Source organism: Corvus kubaryi, unplaced genomic scaffold, assembly GCF_017639235.1.
Source record: "Corvus kubaryi isolate FWS band 111438036 unplaced genomic scaffold, C.kubaryi_AGA036_p1.0 75, whole genome shotgun sequence".
NCBI lineage: Eukaryota > Metazoa > Chordata > Aves > Passeriformes > Corvidae > Corvus > Corvus kubaryi.
The window spans coordinates 60635-87116 of NW_024582062.1; the positions used below are offsets into that span (position 1 = coordinate 60635).

General features: G+C 40.3%; 2 protein-coding genes across 6 annotated transcripts in view; one reads left to right on the forward strand and one right to left on the reverse strand.

Moving 5' to 3' along the window:
* The window catches only part of MTOR (mechanistic target of rapamycin kinase), a 64605-nt gene that overhangs the window by 29306 nt on the left and 8817 nt on the right, over positions 1–26482 (reverse strand). For 3 of the 4 annotated variants that reach the window (XM_042051316.1, XM_042051314.1, XM_042051313.1), the window contains exons 13-30: positions 25860–26065; positions 25243–25365; positions 24836–24925; positions 24656–24748; positions 24026–24160; positions 23564–23693; positions 23120–23370; positions 22207–22248; positions 21036–21122; positions 20298–20465; positions 19369–19481; positions 18780–18942; positions 18435–18527; positions 17597–17743; positions 16647–16789; positions 15893–16055; positions 15622–15767; positions 171–246 (exon numbers count right to left, since the gene is read on the reverse strand). In XM_042051316.1, coding sequence (XP_041907250.1) covers positions 171–246; positions 15622–15767; positions 15893–16055; positions 16647–16789; positions 17597–17743; positions 18435–18527; positions 18780–18942; positions 19369–19481; positions 20298–20465; positions 21036–21122; positions 22207–22248; positions 23120–23370; positions 23564–23693; positions 24026–24160; positions 24656–24748; positions 24836–24925; positions 25243–25365; positions 25860–26065 — 2369 coding nt within the window. The remainder of the gene's footprint in view (positions 1–170; positions 247–15621; positions 15768–15892; positions 16056–16646; positions 16790–17596; positions 17744–18434; positions 18528–18779; positions 18943–19368; positions 19482–20297; positions 20466–21035; positions 21123–22206; positions 22249–23119; positions 23371–23563; positions 23694–24025; positions 24161–24655; positions 24749–24835; positions 24926–25242; positions 25366–25859; positions 26066–26482) is intronic. The other variant, XM_042051315.1, reaches the window with a different exon arrangement.
* On the forward strand, positions 8245–14806 carry ANGPTL7 (angiopoietin like 7). Of its 2 annotated transcripts, none has more exons than XM_042051317.1 (5): positions 8245–9211; positions 10810–10913; positions 11240–11434; positions 12228–12426; positions 13260–14806. In XM_042051317.1, the coding sequence occupies exons 1-5, from the start codon at positions 8833–8835 to the stop codon at positions 13427–13429; spliced, it is 1047 nt and encodes a 348-aa protein (XP_041907251.1). In that variant the 5' UTR covers positions 8245–8832; the 3' UTR covers positions 13430–14806. The 2 variants fall into 2 exon arrangements, with proteins under 2 accessions (XP_041907251.1, XP_041907252.1); XM_042051318.1 differs by having other exon boundaries at positions 8246–9211; positions 10813–10913.

Consider the following 26482-nt stretch of genomic DNA (forward strand, 5'->3'; position numbering starts at 1 on the left):
ACATCCCTGTAGGCAGCAATGCCCTTCACTATGAACAATGAAATATTATAAGCAGGGATAGAACCTCCATGTGATTGATTGAGAAAACACACCACCACCCACCAAAAAACTAACTACAGAAACCATAAAAACATAAGACATGAAGAAGCAAATTACCCAGCAGGACTCACCAGCTCCCCAAAGTGCTTCATGGCATATTCTAGCACCCCAGCAGCTGCTTCTGGCTGTTGGAGTTTATTGTTTATGCTGGAAAGGCAGGAAAAGAAATATGATTTAACACAGTTGGCATATTAGGGGTTGGTAGAAACTTCTACTTGATAATACCAAGCTCTATCATTTACCAATGGAACACTCTCCTTTTTGTTTAAGACTTCCACATGAACAATTAAACTACATAAGGCACAGAAAGACTGTATTTTCAAAACAACAGGTGCACATGTTCTCTGCACATAATCTGTTACACAAAACAGAGATGGTATATGATTATCAATTCTAAGTAACAGCCTGCATAGTGAGAAGAATTGTTGCCAATAATTTTAAAGGCATGATTTTTCAAACAGCTGCACTTAAGAGCTTTACAGTACTAACTTTTTTCCTTCCCTTTCTCTTAAACAGATCAACATCTCCTTTAAAAATCAGAGTAGAGATTTTAATGATGCAGGAAACAGTCTGTATCATTAAAACAGTTGACGATTATCACCAGGAAATTACATAAAAAGTGTGCAATCCTAATTTCAGTTTCACATTTAATACAAAGCCTCTGCATTGGTAGTAACCAGCACTGGTGCTTTTCTTTTGCTGGTTTTCAAGAACATGCCAGAAACTGGTGCCATCACAACCAATCCTCAGTCTGTACCAGGGAGGCACTTGCTTTGCAAGGCCAGCTGAATTTTATGAAGCACAAGCAAACAGGCTACTCTTGAACCTGATTCTCTAGTTCATGATGTACAGCTATTCCCTTAAATAAATAATTTCTATTTCACATTGGTTTTCTTATCTTTCTATCAGAAACGGGGTACTCAGTGAGCAGCACTTCTCCTAAACCCCAATTTAATGAGGAAATTAACTTTTTATTAAGCTTCTGGTGTTTTATAAAGCTCGTTTATGAACAGCCTCTGGTTCATTGCCCTCCTCTTTCCCTATTGACACTGGAGAACCAGAAGTGCAAAATGTTCAAGGCAACATCACAACACCTGAGCACCAACAACACATCCTATAGCCCAATATTAACATTAGTTAATGTTTGGAATGGAAACAGCGTAATTAACAAAACAAAACATGGCAACAGAGAGCAATGCAAAGAGACTTTCTTTCTGCAAAGAGTCTTTGAATAGGACTATACACACAGGCAGCTCTCAGAAATGCTCTTTCTTGCCTGCCATCATCAGAATGGCTACATGATTTCCCCCTTATAAGAGAGCAGGGGATCAGTAAGAGACAAGCAAATCTGAATTATTAAAAGGAGTAATATACAGACAATAAAAGGGAAATTTTTCAAATGAATGCTATGTTTCTTCTGTCTCTGGAAGCCTCCTTTCCTGACAAGTAAAGAATCAAGCTCCTAGACATACTCTGGATACCTGTGAAGATCAAGTAAAATACTCTTGGAAATACGACTTTAGATTGGTTGAGCTAAAATCAGATTTAGCCAGACTAAAAATACACCATAATCACAGTTCAAGATGACTGGCACCCAACAATGGGAAGCACTTGAAACAGACCCATGCCATTTTTTTAACAAGATAGTCAAAGATTTCACTAACTCCAGCTAGCTTCCCAAAGGGAAAGCTTGGCAGCAGCCTCATAAAAGCGATAAATGGCTGTCACGTTTCATGCCCTGATGATTTTGAGAGCCATTGGCAGACACATCACTTCCAGCATGTCAGACAGTTAATTTCTTCCAAGTTATCTTTCTTGACAACACTTGACAAAGTTGGCCATTATCTTTTATTATCCGACAATGAACACTGCTCTTCTACCGCCCTGGTGCACTCAACTACTCATTTTGTTTCTTACTTTCTTGGCTGTCCAAAGTAGAATTAAGTGTCTCAAATCTGTTAATGGTTAGGTTTAAGCAAAGAGAAGGAAAAGATGGGGAGGAAAAGGAGAAAGACTTTGATTTACAAGAATACACAGCAGTAGTTGTTAATCATAAATTACTCTCTTGTAACAAATGATCTAGAACAGAGTGAGCAGTGACAGGTGATTTTGTGGACTAGGATAAGCCTCTTACTGGGATATCTCCTGGCAGCTGCTTCTCCCCGTGCTTAGGACCATTTCTGCGAAAGCAGTAAATGTGGTTCCCCGCTCCCAGCCCATTTTGTGTACACACTCTTTTAACCTGGTACACTCAAAACACACATTTAGAAAATACAACATTCTGTGCTTTCCTTCCCTTTCACCTTCCTTCCATGAAGGCACTGCCCCTCTCCCTGCAGACCCGAGGAGTCTATGCTCAGACAGAATCTTCCTAAATGTCATAACACTCTTAAAAGCACTACAGAGCTGTTTTCTAGCCACTGTGCTGGAGACTGAACAGAAAGAAAAACACTGCAGAAAAGCATCCAGGCACTCAGAAAAGGCCCTGGCTAATATTCCAGCCAGGCAGAGTTGCTAGGGACTTTTAGCCACAGTGTTGCTGCTGGAAATCAGGGCAGTTTACCGGATTAGGATCAAGGGGATGGATTTCTCCTTGTATCTGGAAAAAAAAAAATTACAAAATCTCTCCGTATTAAAAGAGAAGGTAGAAAAACATCTTTCAAGATAGAAACAATGCTGTTGGCTAACTTGTCAGACAGTAATTTAAAGTCTTTGTTTACTGGCAGATGTCCTTGCAATTATTCCTAGTTCAGAATAATGTTAAGTTTAATATTAAAGGAAAAGATCTTGTTCTCCATGCCCACTGAGGGAAGAACATATTCATCAGTTCATTTTTGTTAAAAAGCTAGAAAAACCCCACCACTATCTCCTACTTGAAGGCTTGGCAGGAGGGCATAAAAGAACATTTTTAGGGCATTTAGAACATTTTAGAATTTTTAGGTGTACGTTTGGTAGGTCACAGGTTACATCTCATCTCTCAGGAAAGGCCCAAGTATTCAGCTCTGCTGCCAGCTATGGGCTGGCAGAGCCTTCTAGTACTAATGCTCAAGGAAAGTATTTCAAAAGTATGTATTTTCAATGCTAACATACTTACCTAAAGTATTTGGAAGCTATTTCAAGACAGAGCTGTCCCATGCTTGCAAGTGGGGCACCACAGAAATAACAAGATTTCTTGAGTCATATCAACTAGACTTTTATATACTTAAAACTAATGCACTATTTTCAGTGCTTAATACCCACCATTTTGTTTCACATTTTTTTCAACAAACATTGTGATTAGAAAAAACAACAAAACAACAGAAGATCCTTATACTTTCCGTCTAAATGAGCAAAAAACAGTTGCAAAACTAATTCTTATCAGTAAAGTTTGTATGAGTTCAGCCCACTTGGGCTCACTGCATAATTAGATTATGCAGAACAATATAATTTAAATCTGCCCCCGTTTATTAAAAAATATCTGTACTGTAGCCAGAATAATGTCCAACCCTGACCTATTTGGAGCACTTTATCATGATGAGTGGGATATTAAAATGTAAACACGCCTCCTGATAAAAAACATTTTCCAATTTATGTCACTCTATCCCCACAAGAAGTGACTCCCTAATATAAAAATCTTGGTCAAAAATCTTACATCTTCAAATTTTATTAGTAGTGAAAGGCTACATAAACCTACTTTTTGATTATTAAGGTATCAACACTGTAGGTCTTACATGTACACTGAGTTAGAATCACAAAAAATAACAATATTTAAGAGAAATATACTCCTACTGCTTGTATATTTTAAAGGTTATTTAAACAGAAACTAGACATGAACTGGGAATCAAAAACAACTTTACTGTCTTCAGTGGGAATCAAACTGAAATGATGGACTTCTCCCCTCCACAAACCCAAGGCATAAATGTGTAATGTTTACTAGAAATGTCCTCTTTTATGCAGTCCTGGGAGTTTTCTGTCTTCCATTATCTTTGATATTGACGATATTCTCTGTCACTCAAAATATATAACATTTTCAAGAACTCAGAAGCAACCAGACTCTCTCCATCGTCTCATTAAAAAAAACCCCTTTATTTTAATAAAGCCTTTTCAAGCGGTCCCAAACTTATCCATGAGGGAAAACACACATTTCCTATTGCCAAGAATGCATCCCAAAACATAATAGAGAAACGTTATTTTTGCAATAAAGCAGCTTGTATGCAGAGTCTAGACAAGAAGACAAACTCTTCTTTTTTTCAGTCTCCTCAAGTTTGTTTAAAAAGATTTTCTATGTGATAGATTTTACCAGCCTCAGTCAAGCTTGTTTTTCCTTCTGAAGACGTGCTGAGAGCTGCCTCTGGAATTGGAAGGCACTGCTACTTTGTGGAGACTTGGGGGAACAGATAATCCCCTGGCAAAAGGAACTGGCTTTGTTGGCCATTTTCCCCAGTTCTGTGATTTATTTGTGTTCAGGCATCCCCCAGTCCTTGACTCAAGAAACCTCAGAAAACAACCGACAGTCCCCAAAACAACTCAGAAAACCAACGCATGTCCATCATGCCACTAAAAATTATTCCCATTCCAGGAACAAATATGTTTGAGAAACTGATACCAGGAAAGAACTGTTTTCAATAAAGAGTTGTGATGTTCAAGTGCTTCCAGGCCAGAGCAGCCCCTTTGGCTTCCAACAAGGACATACCACATTTCTCACAGGCATCAAAACTGGACAAATTCCCAATCTTGATATAAATGCTTGCAAATCAAATAAAAACATTCATCAGATGTGAAAGAAAAATCAGTGAAAAATGTTACAATAAATTTCTTAGCCAGCCCTGCTGCTTAGGCTGCAAAAGGTTTTGTATCACCTATTTTTTATTAACCAGAAAGCAGAGAAGAAAAAAATTGCTAAGCAAAAAAAAGGTGAAACACAGAGCTAGACTTTGTGATTTGTTATGCAAAGAGGGAATGCCTTAAATAAAAAAAGAAATCACAAATGACAGCAGGAAGTAGCAGTGTTTTGTTTCTCATTGAGCCCTCTCCCCTGTTCCACCTATCCCATATAACTTCAGAGATTTACAACACAGTCCCGACCATGAAGCTGTAGCAGAGTGAATGCTGGAGCATTTATGAACATCTCCAAAGCCAAAGGTGAGCAGTTTCACACTTCCTGGGAGTGAAAAGCAGGATTTCAGAGCTCCAACCAAGTGTGGACTCCATGATGGGCCAGCTGAGAGCTGACGAGAGCCTTTGCCACCTCAGCAAGCATGAGGAATGCCAGATTCTAAGCATTTGCCAGATGCATATTAAGAGGTTTGCGATGAATGGCTACCAAATAAATAGCCACAGGGCACTGAGCTTTTCTTCTTGTCTCAGCTTCGCATACACCTGCCAGAACAGCTTCCCAGAGAAGGCAATCATTTAAACTCACTTCTAATTTAATCTGGCCCTCCAGGGACAGGAGATAACTGGTTCTGATCAAGTAATACTAATATATTTGAATTTAGTAACTTCAATCAACATTATAAACATATGGCACGTACAAATTGAAACCATGTTTAGCTTCAGTTCTCCCAACCACTTCAGAACTACATCATGAATGAAGTCAAAAAGGATTTGTCTCGATCTTGACCTTAGGATCTTGTCTTTTTAGCTATCGTACCACAGTATTTCCACATACAAAATATAATGGAGGAAAACTAGGGTGATGGATTTCAGGCCAAATAATGCTCAATTTCTCCATCAATATTGGGGAAAAGAAAGAACAGGACCCACTCAGTAATCATGGAATTCATTTCTCCCCAGCTATGCTGCAAACTTTACCTCTTTACAAAATATAACAGGATCCAAATAATCATAAGTAGAATAGTACAGAACAGCGGAACAGCTTTTGTCAGCTCCAACTACTGACCTAACCTGGCAATGACTACCATCTGTAGCTATTGCTGCCTCAGTGACCACATTCAGTTCTCCATGAAACTGGGAAAGACCTATCTTTCAAATACTCATTAAAATGTCAAATTCCACTAAGGCTGGTATCTCTGCCAAGGGATGTCTCTGCCCAAATCTCCTTTAATGCTTTCTCGAAAGTAATGACAGATGGGAAGATTTGTGCTCTCTTCCATTCCCGCATAATATGTCTGTTGTCACCCTCTAACACAGAACGGAGTATTCTCTTTTAAAACAGATAAATCAAAGCACCCAGAAGAAAGATGGCTTGCATTCAGATATACAAATTAGAAGCTGAATCCAAAATAAAACCGTGTCTCATTTCCAATTAAATACTTCAGTTTAGAGAAGGGATTTGGAGGTCTTTTTGCAGTGTTTTGTAACATGTATTTCAACTGAATCTTGGATCCTTCCAAAATTTGTATAAAGAGGGAATGCATGAACCTACAAGTGGCTCCCCTCTTCCACATCTGCCTAAGACAGGAGAGTTATGGTAAGTGGGAGCAAGAGCAGAATGGACTGAAGTCCTGTGTAACACAATGGAGGTGTTAGCAGGGTGGCTTTTTGGGGCAGAGAAGCAGAGCCTGGCCTGTCCTATTCTCTGTTCCAACTTTGACAAAAACATGTTTCTCATCACAGGAAGCCAGAGAAGAATTTGCCCCTGGGAATGACAGAAGATCCAGCTGGAAGAGGGCTCAGACAGGATTAGAGGCAGAACAAAAAGGTCAGGCTTTCATCTGTGTGCAGTGGCACTTTCTGGTCTGAAGTATAAAAAGCAATTTTGCTATGGAAGGTTTCTGGAATGTCCATGACAAAAATTGGCTGAAGCCTATGGTCTGCTGTGGAGGTACCCTCAGTGCTTTAATCAAATTGTACTTGCATATCTCTAGCAATATCTCAGCTCACCAATCCCACACAGTGTCCTCGCCAGCTGACACAACAGACCCACTGGTTTTCTCTGGAGCACAGCACACAGGCAGTCAGTCACCCACAAGACAACTGCTTGTTTGGAGAGCTCTAATTCTGACCTCCTCCTAAAGATCCCCTCTTCCTTCTCTATGAATATTCAGGTTTATGAGACACCTGTATTCATAGTCCACTCCTGCAGTGCTTTGATGCCTTCATCTCCCAAAATCTTTGCACTCTTGTGGGTCTTTTTTGGAGAAAAACTATTAGCCAGCCCCAGTGCAAATCATAGCCAATAACAAAGCGTCAAGCAACAAGTGTAGCAGAGCTGAGGAGGGAGAGAAACTGCATCAACAAGCAATTGGGCTTTCTATTTAAAAGCAAATGTCCGCAAGGCTTTTCTAATGGTTCCTAATCAAGCAGAAATCCTGCAGCCACTTTGGATCAGCAAAAGAAGCCAAGATGGGATAGTGAGTGTCAGTTGGGTTTGCCCTAACGTCCTTTGTAAGAGGTGCAAGATTAGCTTTCTTGTTTGCTTGGACATCAAGAAGCTTTCACAGCTTTTATGCAAGGAGCAGATATATGAGGCATTTAATCCTTTATTTCATCTTATTTCTGCCCATTATCATAGTCAGAAATTTTGCAGGAAGATGCAAGAACCCACATGTTAGGCAATCACAGAGCAGCTGGTCTGGGGAGAAACAACTTATCCTGAAGGATCTAGAACTAAGCCTGCAGACTCTTTGCAGAAGTCTGCACCTTTGCTGAAATGGTTTTAGTTGGGGATCAAACTGCTATAATAAAATTCTGAACTGGTAAAAAGATATAAAAGAGGAGAGGAAGTTGCCATTTCAGCCAGCTGAGACTGGACCAACACTCTGAATGTCTATAAAAGTTTTAAGATTTACTCTAAAATCTACTCTTTATGTAACTGTGAATGTTTTGATTACCCATAGATTTTCCTCTCAAAATCCTATTAATAAACTGGCCTTCATAACACTGGAGTTAGATCACATTGCCTGTAAAAACAACCATCTTGTGTCAATTTTAGATAGACTCTCACCATTACTTAATATCCTTTCACTTGCCCACTATGAATAAACAGAGGAGTGGGTTTTTACTTACATATTCTGCAGATTTCATTCCATCCCACCCTCAGATATCCCACCTCTAAAAGAACAGCACTGGATTTTACAACACTAATAGTGTGAGACCCCAGTGTCCAGAGAGAAAAGGATTAGATGCTTAACTGACTAATTTGCTAAAGTATTGTCTAAATTAAGAAATACTGCAAGCATAGAGTTACCCCCTACAACTTCTGGGGAATATATTAGTACGACTTGTAGCAGCCAGGGCTACCTTCTAGGGAGTTACCGTCCTTGAACTTCTATAAACTCACCCATTTTGAGCAGCCTTTTCACATTCTGCATCTCTAATGCTCTCATGTTATTAACTGCCAGAACTAGTCACCAAGATGGCTCCAATCCAATAGGCAATAATTGCTGGAAATTCTCCTCATTTCCTAGCCTTCTCCTACACCCCTCAAGACAGAACTGAGGGAAGTCTCTTCTGCTCAACATTTCCTGGCTGAAACCTGTTCCAATATCACCCTGTAAACACCTGATATGAACAGATGAACTGGGAGGGGCCAGCAAGCTCTTCATAGTTTCAGGGGGGTGGAAGTAAACAGAAAAATAGTATATAAGATGCTTTGAGACAGACTTCTAAAGTGCATAGACTCTGACAGGAGGGGTCTGAAAAAAAGCCACTTCTTCAGGCTCCACCTTCAGAGACTCACTTCATTGGAAGCAAGGAAGGTACAAGGCTGCTGCAGGAAATTTCATACCTACCCCAGCTGCATTCAGACTACTGCAGTCAGCCGGAAGGTTTCTGTTGCTGTAAGCAAAAATGCCAGCAAGACCCACAGTTCAGCTGGCATGGCTCTGCATTGTCACCGTGTCTGTGGCAATCTACCCAGCACTGCTGCAGAAGCCTCCCAAGAGGAGAATGATCAATGGGAATGCACAGTTGAAGATGCCAGGCTGCTGTGAGGAGATCAAGGAGCTCAAGCTGCAGGTAGCCAACCTCAGCAGAATGCTGCAGGAGCTGAGCAAGAAGCAGGAAGGGGACTGGGCGAATGTGGTGATGCAGGTGATGGAGCTGGAAGGGAGCACCAAGCAGATGGAGTCCCGCCTCATCGACGCTGAGAGCAAATACTCCGAAATGAACAACCAGATAGACATCATGCAACTCCAGGCAGCTCAGACGGTCACACAAACATCAGTTGGTAAGGAGGGAGTCACCAAGCTCCCAGATACATCTCTCAATGCACAACTAATGACTAGTTCCTAGTGCTAGCATGTTCCGCTAATGTGGTTAGCAAGTATGCATACTGAACACTGCTGCTTAAGCAGTGATCCTGAGAAAACTAGTTTGAATTTGTTCATCTGTATTTTTATATCTATGTCTGTTCTCAGGGAGTGCAGAAACTGAACAGGTACTGCATTTCTACATTTCATATTCAGTCCAGCATTTCATTTTCTGAGCACTACAGTACCAATCCTAAAAGAATGAGAGCTGTCTTTGTAAGGGAATGGCTCTGGCAGTAATAACCTCTGAGTTCACAGTGCTGACAGAAGACTAGAAATTGTTAAAACAATTAGAAATGCTCTCCAGGAATTACTAAAGATTTGTAATTGTATCTTTACAACTGTCTCTGAACCAGAGTAAAAAAGAGTGATCCATTATTTTTGAATGATAATTCTTAAAAATTCAAGGCTATAGATGATGCAAGATACAAACTGTAGTATAAACCTAGCCAGACCAGTTAAATTCTTCAAAATTCTCTTCCCTGAGGGAAAATTTCACTGCACATAGTGATTGCACAGGCCTGTACTAAATGTGGAATGCAGGTGCATTTTTAGATCAACTACCTGGAAAGGCACTTCTACAAGAAAGCATCCTCTTTGTTGACTTTTCTCTTCAAATGAAATTCACTGAAAAGAGCTTAAATCTCAGTCTCAATTGGGTTTGCCAAAAAACTTCATTTGGATTTTTTTTTACCATTAAGGGAAAACTTCTAAATCTATTTACTTAATTCTTCCTCTAAAATAGTTCCACCTGGTTAGTTTTGACACATCCTTATTTACAGTAGGCCTTAAAAAAAAAAAAGTCTCGCCATTAACAAGTCTCTTTGAAGCTGTAGAAAAAACAGTAACACACAGCAGAAACTGGCCCAGAAGGTATTTAAGACAGATGTGTCTCACCTCATCTGGTAAGAGACATTTTTGAAAACTGTCAGACAGGATAAAGCCTTGCTTCAGCTCATTTATCCTCCTCAGAATAGCTGTGCATTTTACCATCTTCAAGTCAGTTCCTGCACCAGGAGGAAAAGAGGCTTTCACAGACTGACTGCAGCTAAAAGGCACCTTCTCTGTCACAGACACCAGTGCAGAAAGAGCTGAACAAATATCCCTCATCCACAAACTTGGCCAACATGTTCACACACTCAAAACAGACACCTGGCAGCAGGCCTGGCCATCCCATTAGGTAAGTCTTTATTACTGAGAGAAAGGGTCAGCAAATATACCTTCCAGCACAGACACACAGTGGCAATGTGAAGAGAAAGCAGAGATGTCTTTTTGCATAGCAGAGGTTAAAAAAAAAAAAAAAAAAAAAAAAAAAATTAATAAAAATCACAAAATCCCAGTGTTACAACACCTTTTGCCAATGCATACTCAAAACGAAGCCATTTCAGGAAAACATTTGACTTGTGGAAAGCCTTCTTCATTACTCCTTGTATTACAAACTAAACTTTGCAGAAACCACCTTCACAGAAGAGGAGTTCTTTCTGCTCAGATTCTCACTTTCTGGTTCTGATTCAAGTAGATGCTGTTTATGACTGCTCATCACTTTACCAGAGGAACTACAGAATTTCTGGTGTTTACAAGCTACCTCCTGATGAATTTTTGGGAATTCCAGAGCTGGAGGTAAGGATGTTTAGTACACAGTGTATATGTTTTTAAAAATAGAATCAAGAAATACTTCTCTACAGAGATGAAAAGAGCACACACTAAGTTTTGCTACCTTGCACTTGCCATCAGCATCTTTACGTAAGCAAACTTCAAGGAAGGAGAAAGTGTACACTTAAGAGGGAAAATAGAAAAAGGGTTTATCTAATAATTTTTTGCCATGGATTTTAAACAAAATAGAAATTTCTTCAGGTTGTGAAATCTGGAACAATGTCTTGTGTTAAGGGAACTGAACCTTTCTAAGTCTACTGACAAGTAACCACTGCCTTGTTTTTCTATTCAAGGTGTTCTGTGACATGGAGACAGATGGAGGTGGCTGGACTATCATCCAAAGACGTAAAGTTGGTTTGACATCGTTCAATAGGGACTGGAAACAATACAGGGAAGGATTTGGCAATATTAGGGGAGATTTTTGGCTGGGAAATGAAAATATCTACAGACTTTCAAGACGCCCCACTGTTCTGAGAGTAGAGTTGGAGGTAATTAATAAGCTCTTAATTTCAGCAGCAAAAGGCTTTTTGTACAAAGTGATTCCCCAGTACCAGATACCATCTCCTATTTCTGTAGGAGGCCCAAAGGATTTGCAGGCTTTAATTACAGGAGGAGGAAGTAGGATCAATCTAGGGATACATTCAAACACAAGACAGAAGTATGTTCTCTCCTGTGCAGTGGCACAACTTTCTGTCTGCACATAGACTGTGTCTTCAGAACGCGTGTGGTTCTAGGAAATCCTGCAAAAGCCACTGCAAACGGAGATCAAACTGCTGACCATCTCAGATTTAAAAATTCAAAAAGAGATGTCCCATAAAGTTTTCAAGCCTCTGAGTATTTTCATTGTGCAGCACTTCCTTCCAGCCTGGGTACAAGAATTTGCATTGCTTTACCCTCAGTTTCTTCAGTCTGCTAAAGGCTTGGGTTTGACTTAGACTAGTTTATAGCTGGCACAATAGCTTTGAGGGATGGGATATGTATAAACTGAAAGGCTTTACATCTAAAAGTCACTGTTTCAGAGAGGAAAAAACATTACTTGAGGCAGCATGCTGACACAAGGATTTTGAATGCAAGAGCTGCACATCAGGTTTCTGACATATTGTACAATACCAGTGCAGGTAAGACTTGAAGTTTCATGCTTTGCAAAGGAAAATTCCTTTGCCTTAAAAGAGCAGTTTCTGCAGTCCAAGATAGTAAAAATATATGTATATAACCATGGATGTTGGAGTCTTTTCATAACCATTCTAATCGGACTGATTTCTTCTCCCCTGTTCTGTGCAGGACTGGGAAGGTAACACACGCTATGCCCAATACCGGCAATTCACCCTTAGCAATGAAATAAATAGCTACCGGCTGTTTGTGGGGAATTACACCGGGAACACAGGGCGGGATTCCCTGCGGTACCACAACAACACAGCCTTCAGCACGAAGGACAAGGACAATGACAAGTGTGTGGATGACTGTGCCCAGTTCCGTAAAGGTAAAACACACAAACCCCTTCCTGTCCCAAGAGAGCTGCTTGGGTCAGTTTTAGAGAACCCAACACTCCCTCCTTCTGTGCAACTAGTAACATCTGAATGGTAAATCAAGGGAGAGGTGACCAATTCTGGAAAATACACTTATGTGGAAATCTGGCAGTTAAAGCTCATTTACAAAGAGCCAGACTGTGTATTACAGACATCGGTACTCTTAAATAACTTTGTGTGCTCTCACCTACACACAGTTACCCAGCCCGTAATAGTATCTGCCAGACTATCTCACATGCTGATGCAATACAGTGATACAGGAAGTTATTCCTTAATATCTATCAGGTTCTTATTTTTTCGTACGTTTTCAAGTTGTAATATTAGGCACCTGTAATTCTTCTCCTATACTCACCTCCACATTCAGCTTGATTTGTGATCTTTATTCCTACCTTATTACAAGACTCTAATGAGGTTACTCTCGTCATTTAATTTAGTATTTTTATTTGAGTTCAGGAACTTTTTAAACACCTTAAGATGCTCTAGTGAATTACCCAGATTCATTTCCTATGCTAATTCACTGAATCAGAGTCAGAAACATGTCAAGGAAATATTCTCAGAGGAATGAGCAACTAAATGAAAAGCTATTGGACTAATTTGACTATAGAACTGTAACGCCTTTAAGTTCCTAAATATCTATGTTAAGTTTTGAATTTACCTGCAATCCCAACTATTAGAGTCCTAAACTCCAGGGATTAAATGCTGCATTCTGCTCACTGTCTGCCAGAAAAAGTAGTAATCATTAATACAAATGACTCACCAGGAATCTATTAATTTGTTTCCCGACAAGGTGGATATTGGTACAACTGCTGCACAGATTCCAATCTCAACGGGGTTTACTACCGCAAAGGAGAACACACCAAGAACATGGATGGCATCACCTGGTATGGATGGCACGGATCAACCTATTCACTCAAGAGAGTGGAGATGAAGATCCGGCCAGAGGATTTCAAACCATAGAAGGAATTACCCTTTGATTGTACAGCTACATGATGTCATCGTGCAAAAGGTGGGCAATGAACAGCCAAATAGTTTTTCATTTCATCCAATACATGCAACAGCTATGTACTGGTGATGTACACAAATGCTGCGACACCAGGCACAGCCCCCAGTATTATCAGGGCTCAGGCTTATTTCCTCCTCTTCGGGCTCTTTCCAAAGGGAAAAATATTGTGTTAGAATAGGTTAGAACTGAACGCACTTATAGCACCTTCAGAAAACCTACGGGTGTGTTTTCACTAACAGTGTGACTACTGGGTTGCCTTAGTATTATTAACCAGATAGGCAGGGACTGAAAAGCAAAAGCCTCTTGGCTGCCTTTCCTTCAGTGTCTGGAGCAAGCAGTGCTGAGCAACTCCTTTCAGAAAGTACTCAAACCACAAAAGTTATAGACTCATTTCAAGCCAGAGGAATCAGTCAGAAGTGTCCCTGATGCACCTTTCTTTAGTGTATAGTAAGTGGCTTACTTTCCCACAGATGAAAGGAACAAAGCTCAAAAGTGTTGCATTAATTAGCATTGTCCAGATTCTCCCCTGAAGGTTTACTGCCACCTCCTGTTGCTGCCTCAAATAATCCCCACTGAAGGCTGCCCTAACAGATAGTAACACTGGAGGAGGATTTGTCCCATGTGCCCTCTGATGTTTATTTCTATTCACACAAATCACCTAAATGCTGATAAACGAGAAAAGCAACTTTCTGGGCTGTCCCCAAATTATGTTCAGGTTAGAACACAAACATGCTATATGTCAGTAAGGCTGAGAGTGAACAGCAGGTTAGCCAAAAAAGTCCAGACCCAGCCAAAGGACCCAACTCCAACACTTAAAATTACTGTATTCATGAGCAGAACACTAGTACACACCAGAGAATCCCTAAGCACCAACAGTTATTTCAATGTAAGGGGATGTTCACTAGCACAGCAGACTGAAAAGTATCAAAATCTGTTTTGAAAGCTACCCCAGTTGGAAGTTACCTAGAGATGGGCTGTCAAAAATAGTACACTTCTCCCTTGCATAACACAATGTTAAAGATAACAGTTAAAAAAAAAATGAGACTCCTCCTATAGCCCTACCATTGTTTGAATATGTTGGAAGAGATCGTTATCATTAATATATCTATTTTTAGTCACCTTGAAGAGAGTTTGAACCTAGATTAGATTGTTCAGTCTTGTGTGAAATGGAAGATAAAGGTGTCTTGGGAATTTACGTGTGTTCAACTATTCATACTGCAAATTTCAACTGTGTGGACCTATGATTGGAACTATTTTAACTATGGTCTATAAAATAGATTTTTAAAGGTTTCTAAAACTTTTTCATTTCTAATAAATTGTTTCATTTTTAAGTGTGCTTTATGTCAATTTTTTGCTCCTTGCTTTTTTGATACACAAAGAAACAACTGCATGAGCAACTGAGACCAAGAAAAAAAATACACTGAATTCTGTATTTTCCTCAATGACATGAGGCAGAACAAAGGGTGAAAAAATAAAAGAGGAGAAAAAAAATTGGAAAACACAATTCCAAGGGAGTAGGAGGGTTGCAAGATTCACTGCATAAAGACAAAGTTAAGTTTTTGCTCAACCAAGATCAATTTCTTCATCTTAAATAGCTAAGCTAACATTTCTGTGATATGGAACACAGATCCACATTTTAAAATATGTAGTTAAGCACCAAATCCTGTGCAGGTATTTCAGGCTAACATCTGTGTTGCTGACAAAGCTCAGAAACAACACATACTTTATCATATCTTCTATTTCACATATAAGCAATGAGACCTATCTAAGCTAAATCAGCAGAATGTGATGAGAAATTTTAATTTAGAACTTCAACTTTTCTGACTTATTTATAATGCAGGTGTAGAAATCTGTCTCATTTAACCTGCAGCCATTTCATGAAATTCCATAGTGAACTTGAAGGGTGAGAAGGGGAAATCAGAACTTTTTCCTGCACTTCTTCCTGCAAAACTTCCCTGGGCTTCTATCATAGTTCTAACCACACAGTAGAAGGACAGAACTCAGCAGTTAAAAGTGCACATTTGCAGGTAGTTTAACTACATCTTGTGACAGAGACTAAAATCCTAAGAATTGCCTGGATTAATCCTAGTGGTATCTTAAATTGTAGCTACTGCAAGAGCAGAAATCTCACCAGTTGTGGTCCTACCTGATGAGAGACTCTAGAATAGCTGGGGTGGGACCTTTTTGAAATTCCAGCTCTTTGTAGTGAAGAGCCTTGGCATATGCTCGACATTTGGCAGCTCTTTCCCCCAGAAGGACAATGCCATTGTCATCTCTCAAAGGCAGTGGGCCCTGGGAAGAAGCACACACATCAAAAGCAGGATAAGTATTCCAAACTAGTCATGAACTTGTCACACCCCTTCCACAGAGTAGCCACCAAGCCAGCACTAGGAGGAGCTGCCCAACAGCATCTCTACCTTGTCACTGTGCTCCATGAATTCCGCCAAGTTCAGTAGAGTCTGAGTGACTTCTGCAATATCCTGAGAAGTCAGGGCCAACTCAATGCTTCGGATCAGCTCATCCTGCTGGTCTTCGTTCAGTTCAGACCAGCATGAAACAAAAGCAGCATTGAAGAGGTCTCTGGGGAGGAACACAAAAGACAGTGAGAGGTGGGGACTCATGAGGAAAAAGTCTGACAATGGGCTCACCTTTTTATTCAGAGAACGAGAGCTACAAAATACACCTACGTGCCTACCTGCAATAAATAGTGATTAGTTCTTATAAAGCTGAAACCTTCATTTAAAAAATAAAGAATAGGCTGGTATACTACAATAATAGAAATATTGTACTATCACATGCTATCAAAGTTTCTCCAAACATGCTGGTTGCAAAAAAGCATTGCAGCTTATTCCACTCAAAGGCATTTTTATTCCCCACAGTAAATACTCAAAACTATTTCATACTCTGCTGTTTTTCCAGCTTCACTTATTTGCCTTATCTTATTTCTAGACTAATATGCAGAATTCCAATGAAAGATTTTGTGCACATCATGGAGCAGCCAACTAGGAAGGGTGGAAATGAAATCAAGATGTTGGCTCTTTCATTTATCCCAAAGCAGGAACTGTCTCTATTTATGAAACCTAAGAGCTTCTAAATAACTTTATTTTTTCCTTATAGTATCTGGCTTGCATCTGTCATTTCAAGTGAGATAAAAATCCAGAAATACTGTACCGAGCCATGGGATTATAGGCCTGAGCCAGGGCCCAACATGAGCGCAGCGATGGTGAGGAAGAATCTTTCAGCAGCTCCAAACTCAGTCTTCTTAACCATTCCAACCAGTCATCTTTGGAAACTCTTCTTGCTGCTCCCCAGGCCTGCAGTACAAAGGAAGACAATTCACCTACCAAACAAAGCACTATCCAAGAGCAGAAGAAATCCATCAGCAGGCAGCATTACTTCTTTACAGCTCTAAACCACATGCTGAGAATCCATTTTCAATTTTCTGAAATCCATCACCTTTACCAGATAATCTGCAGTACTTAAGTCTCATGTCTAAGAAATCTTCCCTAAATGTACTCCTGTCATGACATGGCAAGTATTTAACATGAACAATCCTTTCTCTACAAAAATACATGTAGAGCTGAAGCCACAGTGAAACATCAGCTTAAAAATACTTAATGCATTTAGAATTACACTTTTAAGTCCAGCATTTTCAAACCAATCCATCCCATTACTGAGTGCTGCATGCACGTACTGTTCAAACCTAGCCAGTGCTCAGCTTTAATGTTCTGCCTTCAAGAAAATATAAAACTAAGACAGAAGAGGAGCAAAAGCAAAAATACGAAAAAAGGCAGAGGCTCTGAAATAGATGTCTCTAATAGGGAGAGATTATTCACTGTGATCTAGAAAGTCTTGTTCATACTTAACAAGTGTAAAGATTACTACAAAGCTATTAACAGTCTAATAGTTCAAAGTCTCCTATCTTTAAAATTGCTCAGCACCTTTTAATTTTAAAGTCTTTGACCTCACTACTTTGACCTCACTTTTGTACAGAATAGAAAAGCAACATAAAAGCAATATAAATAAATGCAGTTCACATAGCACCAGGCAAACTCCTTCAGTGTGACACATTAGCTCCTCCCTTCAGTAGAAAATTCATGCTGTGAAGGCTCCAGTCTTACCTTCTGCAGGTTGATGGTGCTCACGTGTAATTTCTTCATGGGACCTGTTTCCACAGGACCACTGGCCAAAGTTTCTCCCTGGCTGCTTCTCAACATTCGATGCTGATAAATCAGGGGATCCTCCTCTTCATCAGCAAGAGTGTAACCCTACAATAATTGATTTACAGTGAAGATCACACCTGCACATACAGAAGCAATTCTCTACAAGCCAAACAGATGATAAAGTCAGAGCACTTGCAGCAATATCTTACAGCAAAATCTGTGAAGCAAATAACTGTGTTTCATTATAATGATTACACCTTATAAGCCAGAGAACTCTAAACAATATCCCTTTGCTACTCAAGGTAACTGTTAAGAACTCTTAGCTGCTAGTATAAAAAGCCAAAATAATGTACATTAAAACAAGCACTCCTGCCTATTTGACTTGCTGGTTGCTTGTTCCACACAAATTGTAAACCAGTTACTAAATTTTTAAAATGTAAGACATTCTACAGAAAATACTGAGATAACAAGGTCTCCTCAAGTCCTGAAACCATGGAAAAAATAGGATAAATCCACATTTAAGAACTACCAAGAAGAAGAATAGTAATGACACTGGCTACAAGTCTAAGTTCTTCCCTAGAACTTGCCACTATTTTTCTATAGGAAATATTTAATACCAGTAGACAAAAATTTTCCCAACGCAATCTCGAAGTCTCCTTAAAAAGCTGCACTTCAAACAGAAATAGAGCAACAACCATTCCTCATTTTATGAGTAACTCCAAGTGAAGGTTCTAGCTACATGTTTCAACATGACAACATCCCAAAAGTGCAAGCAACTGTATACTTGTCAACTTACCTTTACAATTCTGCAGATGAGAACATCATAGCGTTGATGGTTAATTCTGTGTCGCACCAGGACTTTGTTCACCATTGGGATAAAAATTTGGTACTGTATAAGGGAATGCATCATAAACTTGTTACTCAGCAGCACCAAGAGCAGTAAAATTCCATCACATTGTTTCATTAATAAGAAACCAATTCTGACAGTTTGATTTCAGTAACTCCCAATTCCAGAAACAATGAAGAGAAGAAAAACCAGCTCTCTTGAAAATCCAGTACATTACAAAACTTCAACTTTAAAGCCTTGATCTTTGGGACAGTCACGCATTCTGTGAGTTTTCAAGCCAAAGAGCAATATTACCTTCTTTCCCAGCTGAAACACCAGAGAGGAGAGGGTGTCCATTGCAGTTGTTCGTAGCTCAGGGCTCTGATCTAGTGTTCGTACGATGGGATGAATAATCCGTGATGCATAATCCGTGAAATCCAGGGATTCTGTCAAGCGGTCCACTGTTTCTAGAGCAGCTCTAAAGTCAGAGAAAAAAGAGGGAAGAACTTATCTCTCAGAGTGTTAAGAAAGAAGAAATAAGACTGAAAAATACTTGAGTGCTCAGTCCTTCTAAGATTAATAAGAAAAACAGGCCACCAGAACTCTGTTAATGCAGCCAGTACTTGCAGGACAGTTTGCAAGTGACTAAAATACTGGCAGGTGAGAATCAGAAAATTTAAAAAAATTTTTAAAACCTCAAAGAAAGAAACAAACAAAAAAACTCCCAAAAAGCTAGTAACAGTGCTGTGATGTCCAAACAAAAATAACCTTCCACAATGATTTAACACAGAAAAGCTGAGGAAGGGGCTAAGTGGTATTTCATTGTAAACATTCATCCACTGCAGAAGTTGGATATCACAGGTAAAACTGCAAAGAGAGAGACTGCAAAGCCACCAGCACTTACTTGCGAGCCACCACAGGGACATCTGGGGCATCAAACAGCTTTACAATGGGAGGTAGTAACAAATGAAGGTAGTCATCCAGATTAGCTCCGAAGAGCTGGATTGCATTAAGTAGCTGGAGAGAAAAATCATAGAAGAGGAAAATGTCAAGGGGTTTGAATGGATCTTAAAGATCATCTAGTCACAACCTCCCCTGCCATGGGCAGGGGCACCTAGTCACTAGACCAGGTTGCTCAAGGCCATTACCAGCCTGACTCTGAACACTGCCAAGGTTGGGGCATCCACAACTTCCACACGCAACCTGTTCCAGTGTCTCACCATCCTCACAGTAAAGAATTTCTTCCTAATAGCTAACCTAAATTTCTCCTCTTTAAATTTGTACCTGTTACTCCTTTTCCTGTCACTACAGGTCCTGACAAAGAGTATCTCTCTGGCTGCCCTGTAGCTCCTTTCATATACTGGGTCTCCACACAACCTTTTCTTCTCCATGCTGAAGAGCCCCAACTTTCTCAGCCTGTCTTCATGGGGGAGGTGCTCCAGTCCTCTTATCAACTTTGTGGCCACCTCTGCTCCAACAGTTTCATGTCCTTCTTACATTGAGGTCACTAGAACTGTACATAGTGCTCCAGGTGGGGTCTCACAAGAGCAGAGTAGAAAGGGGAGAATCACATTCTTCAACCAAAATGACCCAGTGTGACTCAAAGTCATGGATGAGATCCATTTTAAACAAGTCAATATTCAGTGAAAAGTTGCTTCAACCCTGCACTTTAAACAACTGTCTGCATCATTTCACACCAAGCCACTGCTGAACTGCACCCGTCCCATTTGATTGTGCAACACACAAGCAAGGAGCCCTGCTGAGCATGGCACGCTGGGAACACACCTGCCTGGGCAGTGCCCAAAGCAAGGCAGTTGCTGCAGCCCCACTCACCTTCACAGAAACAATGCGACCCTGACTGTTGTCATGCATGAAGACTCGTAACATGTGAGGAATGAGCTGAGGCAAGTAAAGTTTGAATTCGCCGCCTAGAGCTACCACAATCTGCTCAATAAGTAGGATAATTGTGCTCTGTATGGAGTTGTTCATAACCCAGAAGTCCTACAGAAGAAAGAAAAAAAAGGGGAAAAAAAAATCCAGCTCAGTTCTTCAGCTGAGCTGTACCAATTACAAGAAAAAAGCTGTAGGAGACAGTCTGTAGATAAATTCAAGATTGCAGGGAAGGACTATACTTTCTGTTTGTAAAACACTCTACACTTCCATGTATATTTATAGTTGTTGAAAACAACCTCTGGACAACTTATTTTTACTAATCCTTCTACGAGTTTGCAAACATTTAGTGAAAATTATGTGAAATTACACCTACTTATGAACTCCAGACATCTCTTGCTAAAACTATGTTTCTGAAAGTAGTAAGTGCACAAAATCCAAGTGCTGAAAAGAACTCAGTCACTACCAGAACCTGAAACTACACTTACTTCACTTACTACCAATAATGTATATTGTGACTTCAAAATAAATGGTATTTCAAAATACAGTTATTACTTCAAATATATGCAATTCTGTACTTCATATGAACTTATGAAGTAACTGTTACTTTTGATAATGTATTTGATAAACATTGTCCACCTTTCTGTGGCAGTAAAGTACTGGCTTAAAGATGGTACTCACTCTCATTAGGGTGACAATTTCATCCATATAGGGCCGAATATGACTTCTGACAAAGGACACCAACATTCCTAGCTGCTGGAACAGGAACTGGAAGGAAAAAATGTGTAATAATCAGTGTAGCTTATCCAAATACCAAAGCCACTGGGTAAAGAGTTTCACAGCATTTGCAAGTTCATTTACCAAACAATAGCATGCATAGCTCCTATGTACTTAAAATCTGGGGCTAAATTTTTGGCAGCTTCATCTCAGGAGTTTGGGTTGGTGGGGTTTTGTGGGTTTTTATGGGTTTTGGTTAATTTTTGTTGCTGTTTTTTAAGAGGGGAGTGGGGAAGAAAAGTGATTTTGGGTTTATTATTATATTATTCCCCCCAGCTTGCATCAAAAAATTTGTGAGCTCAAAGCCTCAGTCAGTCAAGCACACAAAGAGGGGTTTATGAAGTGCCAGCAAATCTATAGTGTCAGAACAGACTTGCAAGCACAGACACCGCAATTACAGAGCATTGTAATTTAGATTTGAAGGATGCTTCCAAAAGTTTAGCCCCTCGTCTTTTCCCCCTGCCTAAAAACCACACTGACACACAGTTTAAGATACTCTTTCTGTACTCTTTACCATCCCCACCTATTGGTGAAAAGTTACTGGGGAATGCAGTTAGGTCCTTGCCAGAAACACCACATTTTTTTAAAATGATGGTTGATTGCACCATCCATTGTTCACCACCAAGAATTTTGACTTAGACAATTTTATTTGGATACATTATGACAGTTTTGCAATTCCTTTTATCACAATACAATCTTAAACATTCAGTTGTGACAATGTTTACTCTTTAAATTAGTATGAAATCACATGGGCTAAATCACTTTGATGTAGATAGTCTATCTTCTCTAGAAAAATAGGAAAATATAAGTTATCATCCATTAAATTTCATTTCTTCATGCAGTTTTTGAAGACTACAGTCACAAAATACAACATGGAGCTCATAAAAAGAGATAACACTTTCATGAGAACTAAATAAGAAATAATCTCAGCTTCTTTAGTTAGAGCAGTACACATACATTTACCAATTATGAACTCTGAGCTCCCATACTGTGCCTATTTTTTGGTGTAGCGAGAGGATGCTTACATACAGGACAAGGACCTTCCTCTTTTAGGCTTTATGTCATGCATACCCACCTCAGCTCTTCTCCCCAGTACACTTTCACCATCTTCTTTTACCTGAAAATTTTTAAACAGAGTGTGCACAACTGCATAGCTTTCAAGCAACTTAGATCAGACAGGTCTAGAACCTCAGCCAACCCAGACGTGAGATGTTTTCCTTCCAATCTGAGTAGTAGTTCAGGCTGGGAGAAAACAGCAGTTCTACAGCAGAGTTGGGATTCTGCTAAGGGAGCACCCATCCCACCTATAAAACACAGCAGCAGTAACGAGTACAAACTGCCCTTCACAACTCAGAGCGTTCGGCTGCCTGAAGAAAAGCCTTGGCAAACAGCAGGCATCTCTGGTTCGGTGAACCTTAAGCCCATCATCATCTTCACGCAATTCTCATTTCCTTCTATAACTGTAACTTAAGTGGGAAGGAAGAGAAAGCACTGCTTTGGAATCAGCACCCACGCTGCTCTAAATGTTAGCAGACTGTATCAAATTGAGCTTTCCTTCTCAGAGATGAGCCAAAGTACACGGTTGCACCAGAAATGTGAAGAATCTACCCTTATTATTTAATAATACTGTTTGCCACACAGTATTAACACAGAGATCACTGAAAGCTCTGGAAGCTGCACAGGTGTTTTCCTGAACAAGAAACATCATCAAGAACAGCTTGATGAAAACACAGAATCAAATACTGGCCTTCCAAGGATTATGCTCAAAGCAGCTGTTTCAATAAAAAGCAGAAAAATTGTTTGCATTGGACATTCCAGTAAATGCTCACAGGAGGGAAAAAGCAAAGCTGAACCTCACTTCTGCAGCATGCCTGGCATCACCACATAGCACAGCAATGCCCAAAGCCAGTCACAAGTCTCTTCAAGGAAATGGATTCTTAATTTCAGACAGTGGAATAGGAAGAAGGAGTGGTCCCTAGCACACTCACCTCTCGGATGGCACCATCACAAACCCGTATTACATTAAGGAACGTTGGCATGACCTGGGGCAGGAACTGCACACACTTCAGTCCAAGGGATTTGAAAATAAAGGTGATGGCCTGAACTACCATAGTGTGGTGTTGGGACAAGGATTGGTCTCGGAAAATTCTCATCAGTGCCACCATAGAGACTGCTGGATAGAACTCATCCAGAGGGAGGTTCCCCATGTTCACCAACATCTCACTGGTGCTGTAGTCCGCTAGGAGAAAGAAGGCAGTGTCATAAGCTAGGTATTAAATTGTCTTGAATATGGGTTCAGGAACATCTGAGTTTAAGTTGAAAACATACACACTAACGAGTTTTTAAGAAGGGGAGACAAACTGGTAACAAAACAGTCAAGATCTCTTTGTAGATCATAAAGCTATCAATCTGACAGAAATTGAGATGCTTACAAGAATCCTGGCTGGATTTGGACTCTGAGAGGCTGACGGCTGAAGCATCTCGAGATTGATCAATCATGCCAATGTTCACTTTGTGTTTATAAGGGTCCAAAGCACCCAGCAGCCCTAACACACGAATAGCCTGAAAAGACATAAAGAACATTCACCAGAACTTCATCACTAGGGCCAAAGACAACACTCAAATCCCCATATTTGAAAAGACCCTGATGATTTAAGAGGGAAAATCCGGAACTAAAGTGACTGCCTGGAAATAACAGTGCTTTCCATCCAGCTGCTGGAGGCCATTTCACTGGCTTGCACATGCACTCTCTTAATTCTGCTTATTGTATTTTGCTCAGCCACAACAATGATCTCTCCCTCCCTGCCTCAAATCTATGCAGGCACGTTTATTCGGCAGCTCTCTCTTCCCAAAAAGGTTTTCTAAGTGGCTGTATTATAGTTTCATGTTCATACCTCTCTGCGGGTGCCCTGGTTTTGCTCAGTCTTCAGGAAGTTCAGAAGCACCTCCAGCAAAGTTGGGTACTTCCTATATGGTTCTACCACATAACCGGTGCTAGCCACAAGCTGCCCCAGTGTCCAAAGAGCCACCTACAAAGATAAAGCCCAGAGAAGATTAGTTTTGACCAGGGAATTTATTATGCCTTCTGGTACATCAGTCATTCAACTTCCGTAACGTTTCTTTGAGCATTTTAAGGTCACACTGCAATGTGTTTCCATGTTTGGAAAGCCCTTAAAAGAACATTTTTCAATAAGCAATAGTAAAGAAAGTAATAATCAACAATATCTTAGGCTGTCACAATTGCTCTCACTCAGGGGTACAATTCAAATAAGCATTCAATTCAGTAGGCCCAAGCCTTCCAATAAAAACAGCTTTTTCCTCCTTCTTGTTCTTCCTCTTAACAGCTCTGTATTATGTCACAACAGGCACTGCAATCCCTCACCTGTGTGCCCTAAGTGTAACTCTGCAGGAGAGACTTGAGTGATTTAAAGGCTCATTTTAGCAGCTATGATGGGATGTGTGGATATTTTGTTACAGCTCTGGTCACAGCAGCTGTCAAGTTTAGTACAGTTGTAAACACCTACTTGTCTTTTAGCCAGCAGGGAGGAGTCCTGTAGCATGTCCATAATTATAATGAAGAGCTCATCCACCCACTTCCTCATTTCCAGCCCACTGACCTATTGAAAGACAAAAATTCATCCTTCATCTGGCATTGCCAAAACCTTAACAAGCACGGTGAAGACGTACCTGTGGTATATCCCTACCTGTGCAAGCTCCCCTATGGTAGCCAGGACATTGTTAATCACGCCTGGATTGGGATCTGGATCAGGATCTTTCAGTTTCACAATCAGTGCCTGGTGGGTGACAGTGGGACAAATTAGAATGTGTTTAAAGAGTACTCAAAATTACCTTTTGTTTACACCTGAAATTGACCCCACAATGCACCTAGTGAGAATTTCAACAGTAAAAGAAACTTGGTGTCACAAACTTTATGCAAATCTGGAATTAAATTGGGCTAAACTGTCACCTACACGCATTAGTGCGGTAACATCTACACCGATTTGTTTTTTTCCTGCTATGATGAAGCAAAAGAACTGCAGCTCCTGAGGGTCATGTAACCACTTGCTGTGTCATCTCATTCCAAAGTCACCAGGAAATGTAGAGATCCTACCTTAAGGATAGGTTCCATATACGGACGGATGAGGCGTGGAGCATTAGAAACCAGGTGACCCAACATCCTGGCACTTTGCTCTTTAATCCTGCCAACACCGCTGTGTTCCAGCTCTGTTAGAATCTGCATAGGAGACAATGGAAGCAAGCAAACTGGGAAAATAAAGGCAGGTAAAAATTCTTTGCTTTTCCTTCTGTCACAACCTAGCACTTGTAAAGGCTGTTTTACATTTCACTCTGTTATCATTTATTCTAAATTAAGCTAAAATTATTAGCAGAAAAGGGATGGCTCCAAAAGAGGTACCATGCATTCACCTAAAAGCACTGCAGAACATTCTTCCTCAACAGAGATGGAAAGCACTCTGCCGCGATGACTAGGGGTGAAATAACAACTGCTATCCTTCCTTTCCCTTCCAAAACAACCATAGAGCTTCAGTTCAAACATCTATCATGTGAAAGATTTGCTGAAACCCACTATCCTGGGCAGTAACTATTTTCCAAAAGAGATTGATTCCCCCACTCTCCATGCACTTACAGCTAGATAGCACAGTTCTTTAACATCGCCTTAGTCTCAGTATCAACTACTCTGTTTTCCCTGCAGGCATCCCTCCTCCTTACCTGGATTAACATCTTTCGAAGGAAAGGCATGACAAAGGCAGGGTTCATGCTGCTCAGGCGCCCCACAGTGCAGATGGCCAGTTCTCGGATTTCAAACACTTGATCATTTAGGGCCACAAAAAGAGCTTGCAAGTTTTCAGCCTGGGCAAGGTGAGCATCAAACCGCTCATCCAGAGAAGCCAACACGCAGAAACGTATATCAGGGTCTGCAAGAACACATTTATTTCTCTTTAAACATGTGTTCCTCTTTTTGCCTTTGTTCACAAAACAGCCTCAAAAATTCTTCACATGAGCTTCCCCAGAGCAAGACACTCTATCAGTGTTTCACACAGAAAAAACAGGACGGGTCAGCCCAGAAATCTCTGTGCTGCTCAACATGCCCCAATAACCAAATCACTACAGTGCCAACATCCTGCACCTGCAAGTGTCACTTTTGGATGCTATGTGGCAACCTGAGATGAGTTCAACTAAAAGAATAAAAAAAATCAAGTACCAAGATTCAACAAGAAGGACCTATTCCTTCCTAAAATTGAAGGCCATGACTCAGAACAGCAGCAAAAGGGGTCTCAGGGTTCTACTTAGTTCAAAGGATTACCAAGGGCACAGCTGGAGCATTTTTCACT

Bases quoted from the DNA above. Each gene is read 5' to 3' on its own strand.
- ANGPTL7 (XM_042051317.1), top strand. From the start codon at position 8,833: ATGCCAGCAAGACCCACAGTTCAGCTGGCATGGCTCTGCATTGTCACC. The intron at 10,914-11,239 runs GTAAGGATGTTT...TTTCTATTCAAG, and splicing joins TGGGAATTCCAGAGCTGGAG to GTGTTCTGTGACATGGAGAC. The intron at 11,435-12,227 runs GTAATTAATAAG...TGTTCTGTGCAG, and splicing joins TTCTGAGAGTAGAGTTGGAG to GACTGGGAAGGTAACACACG.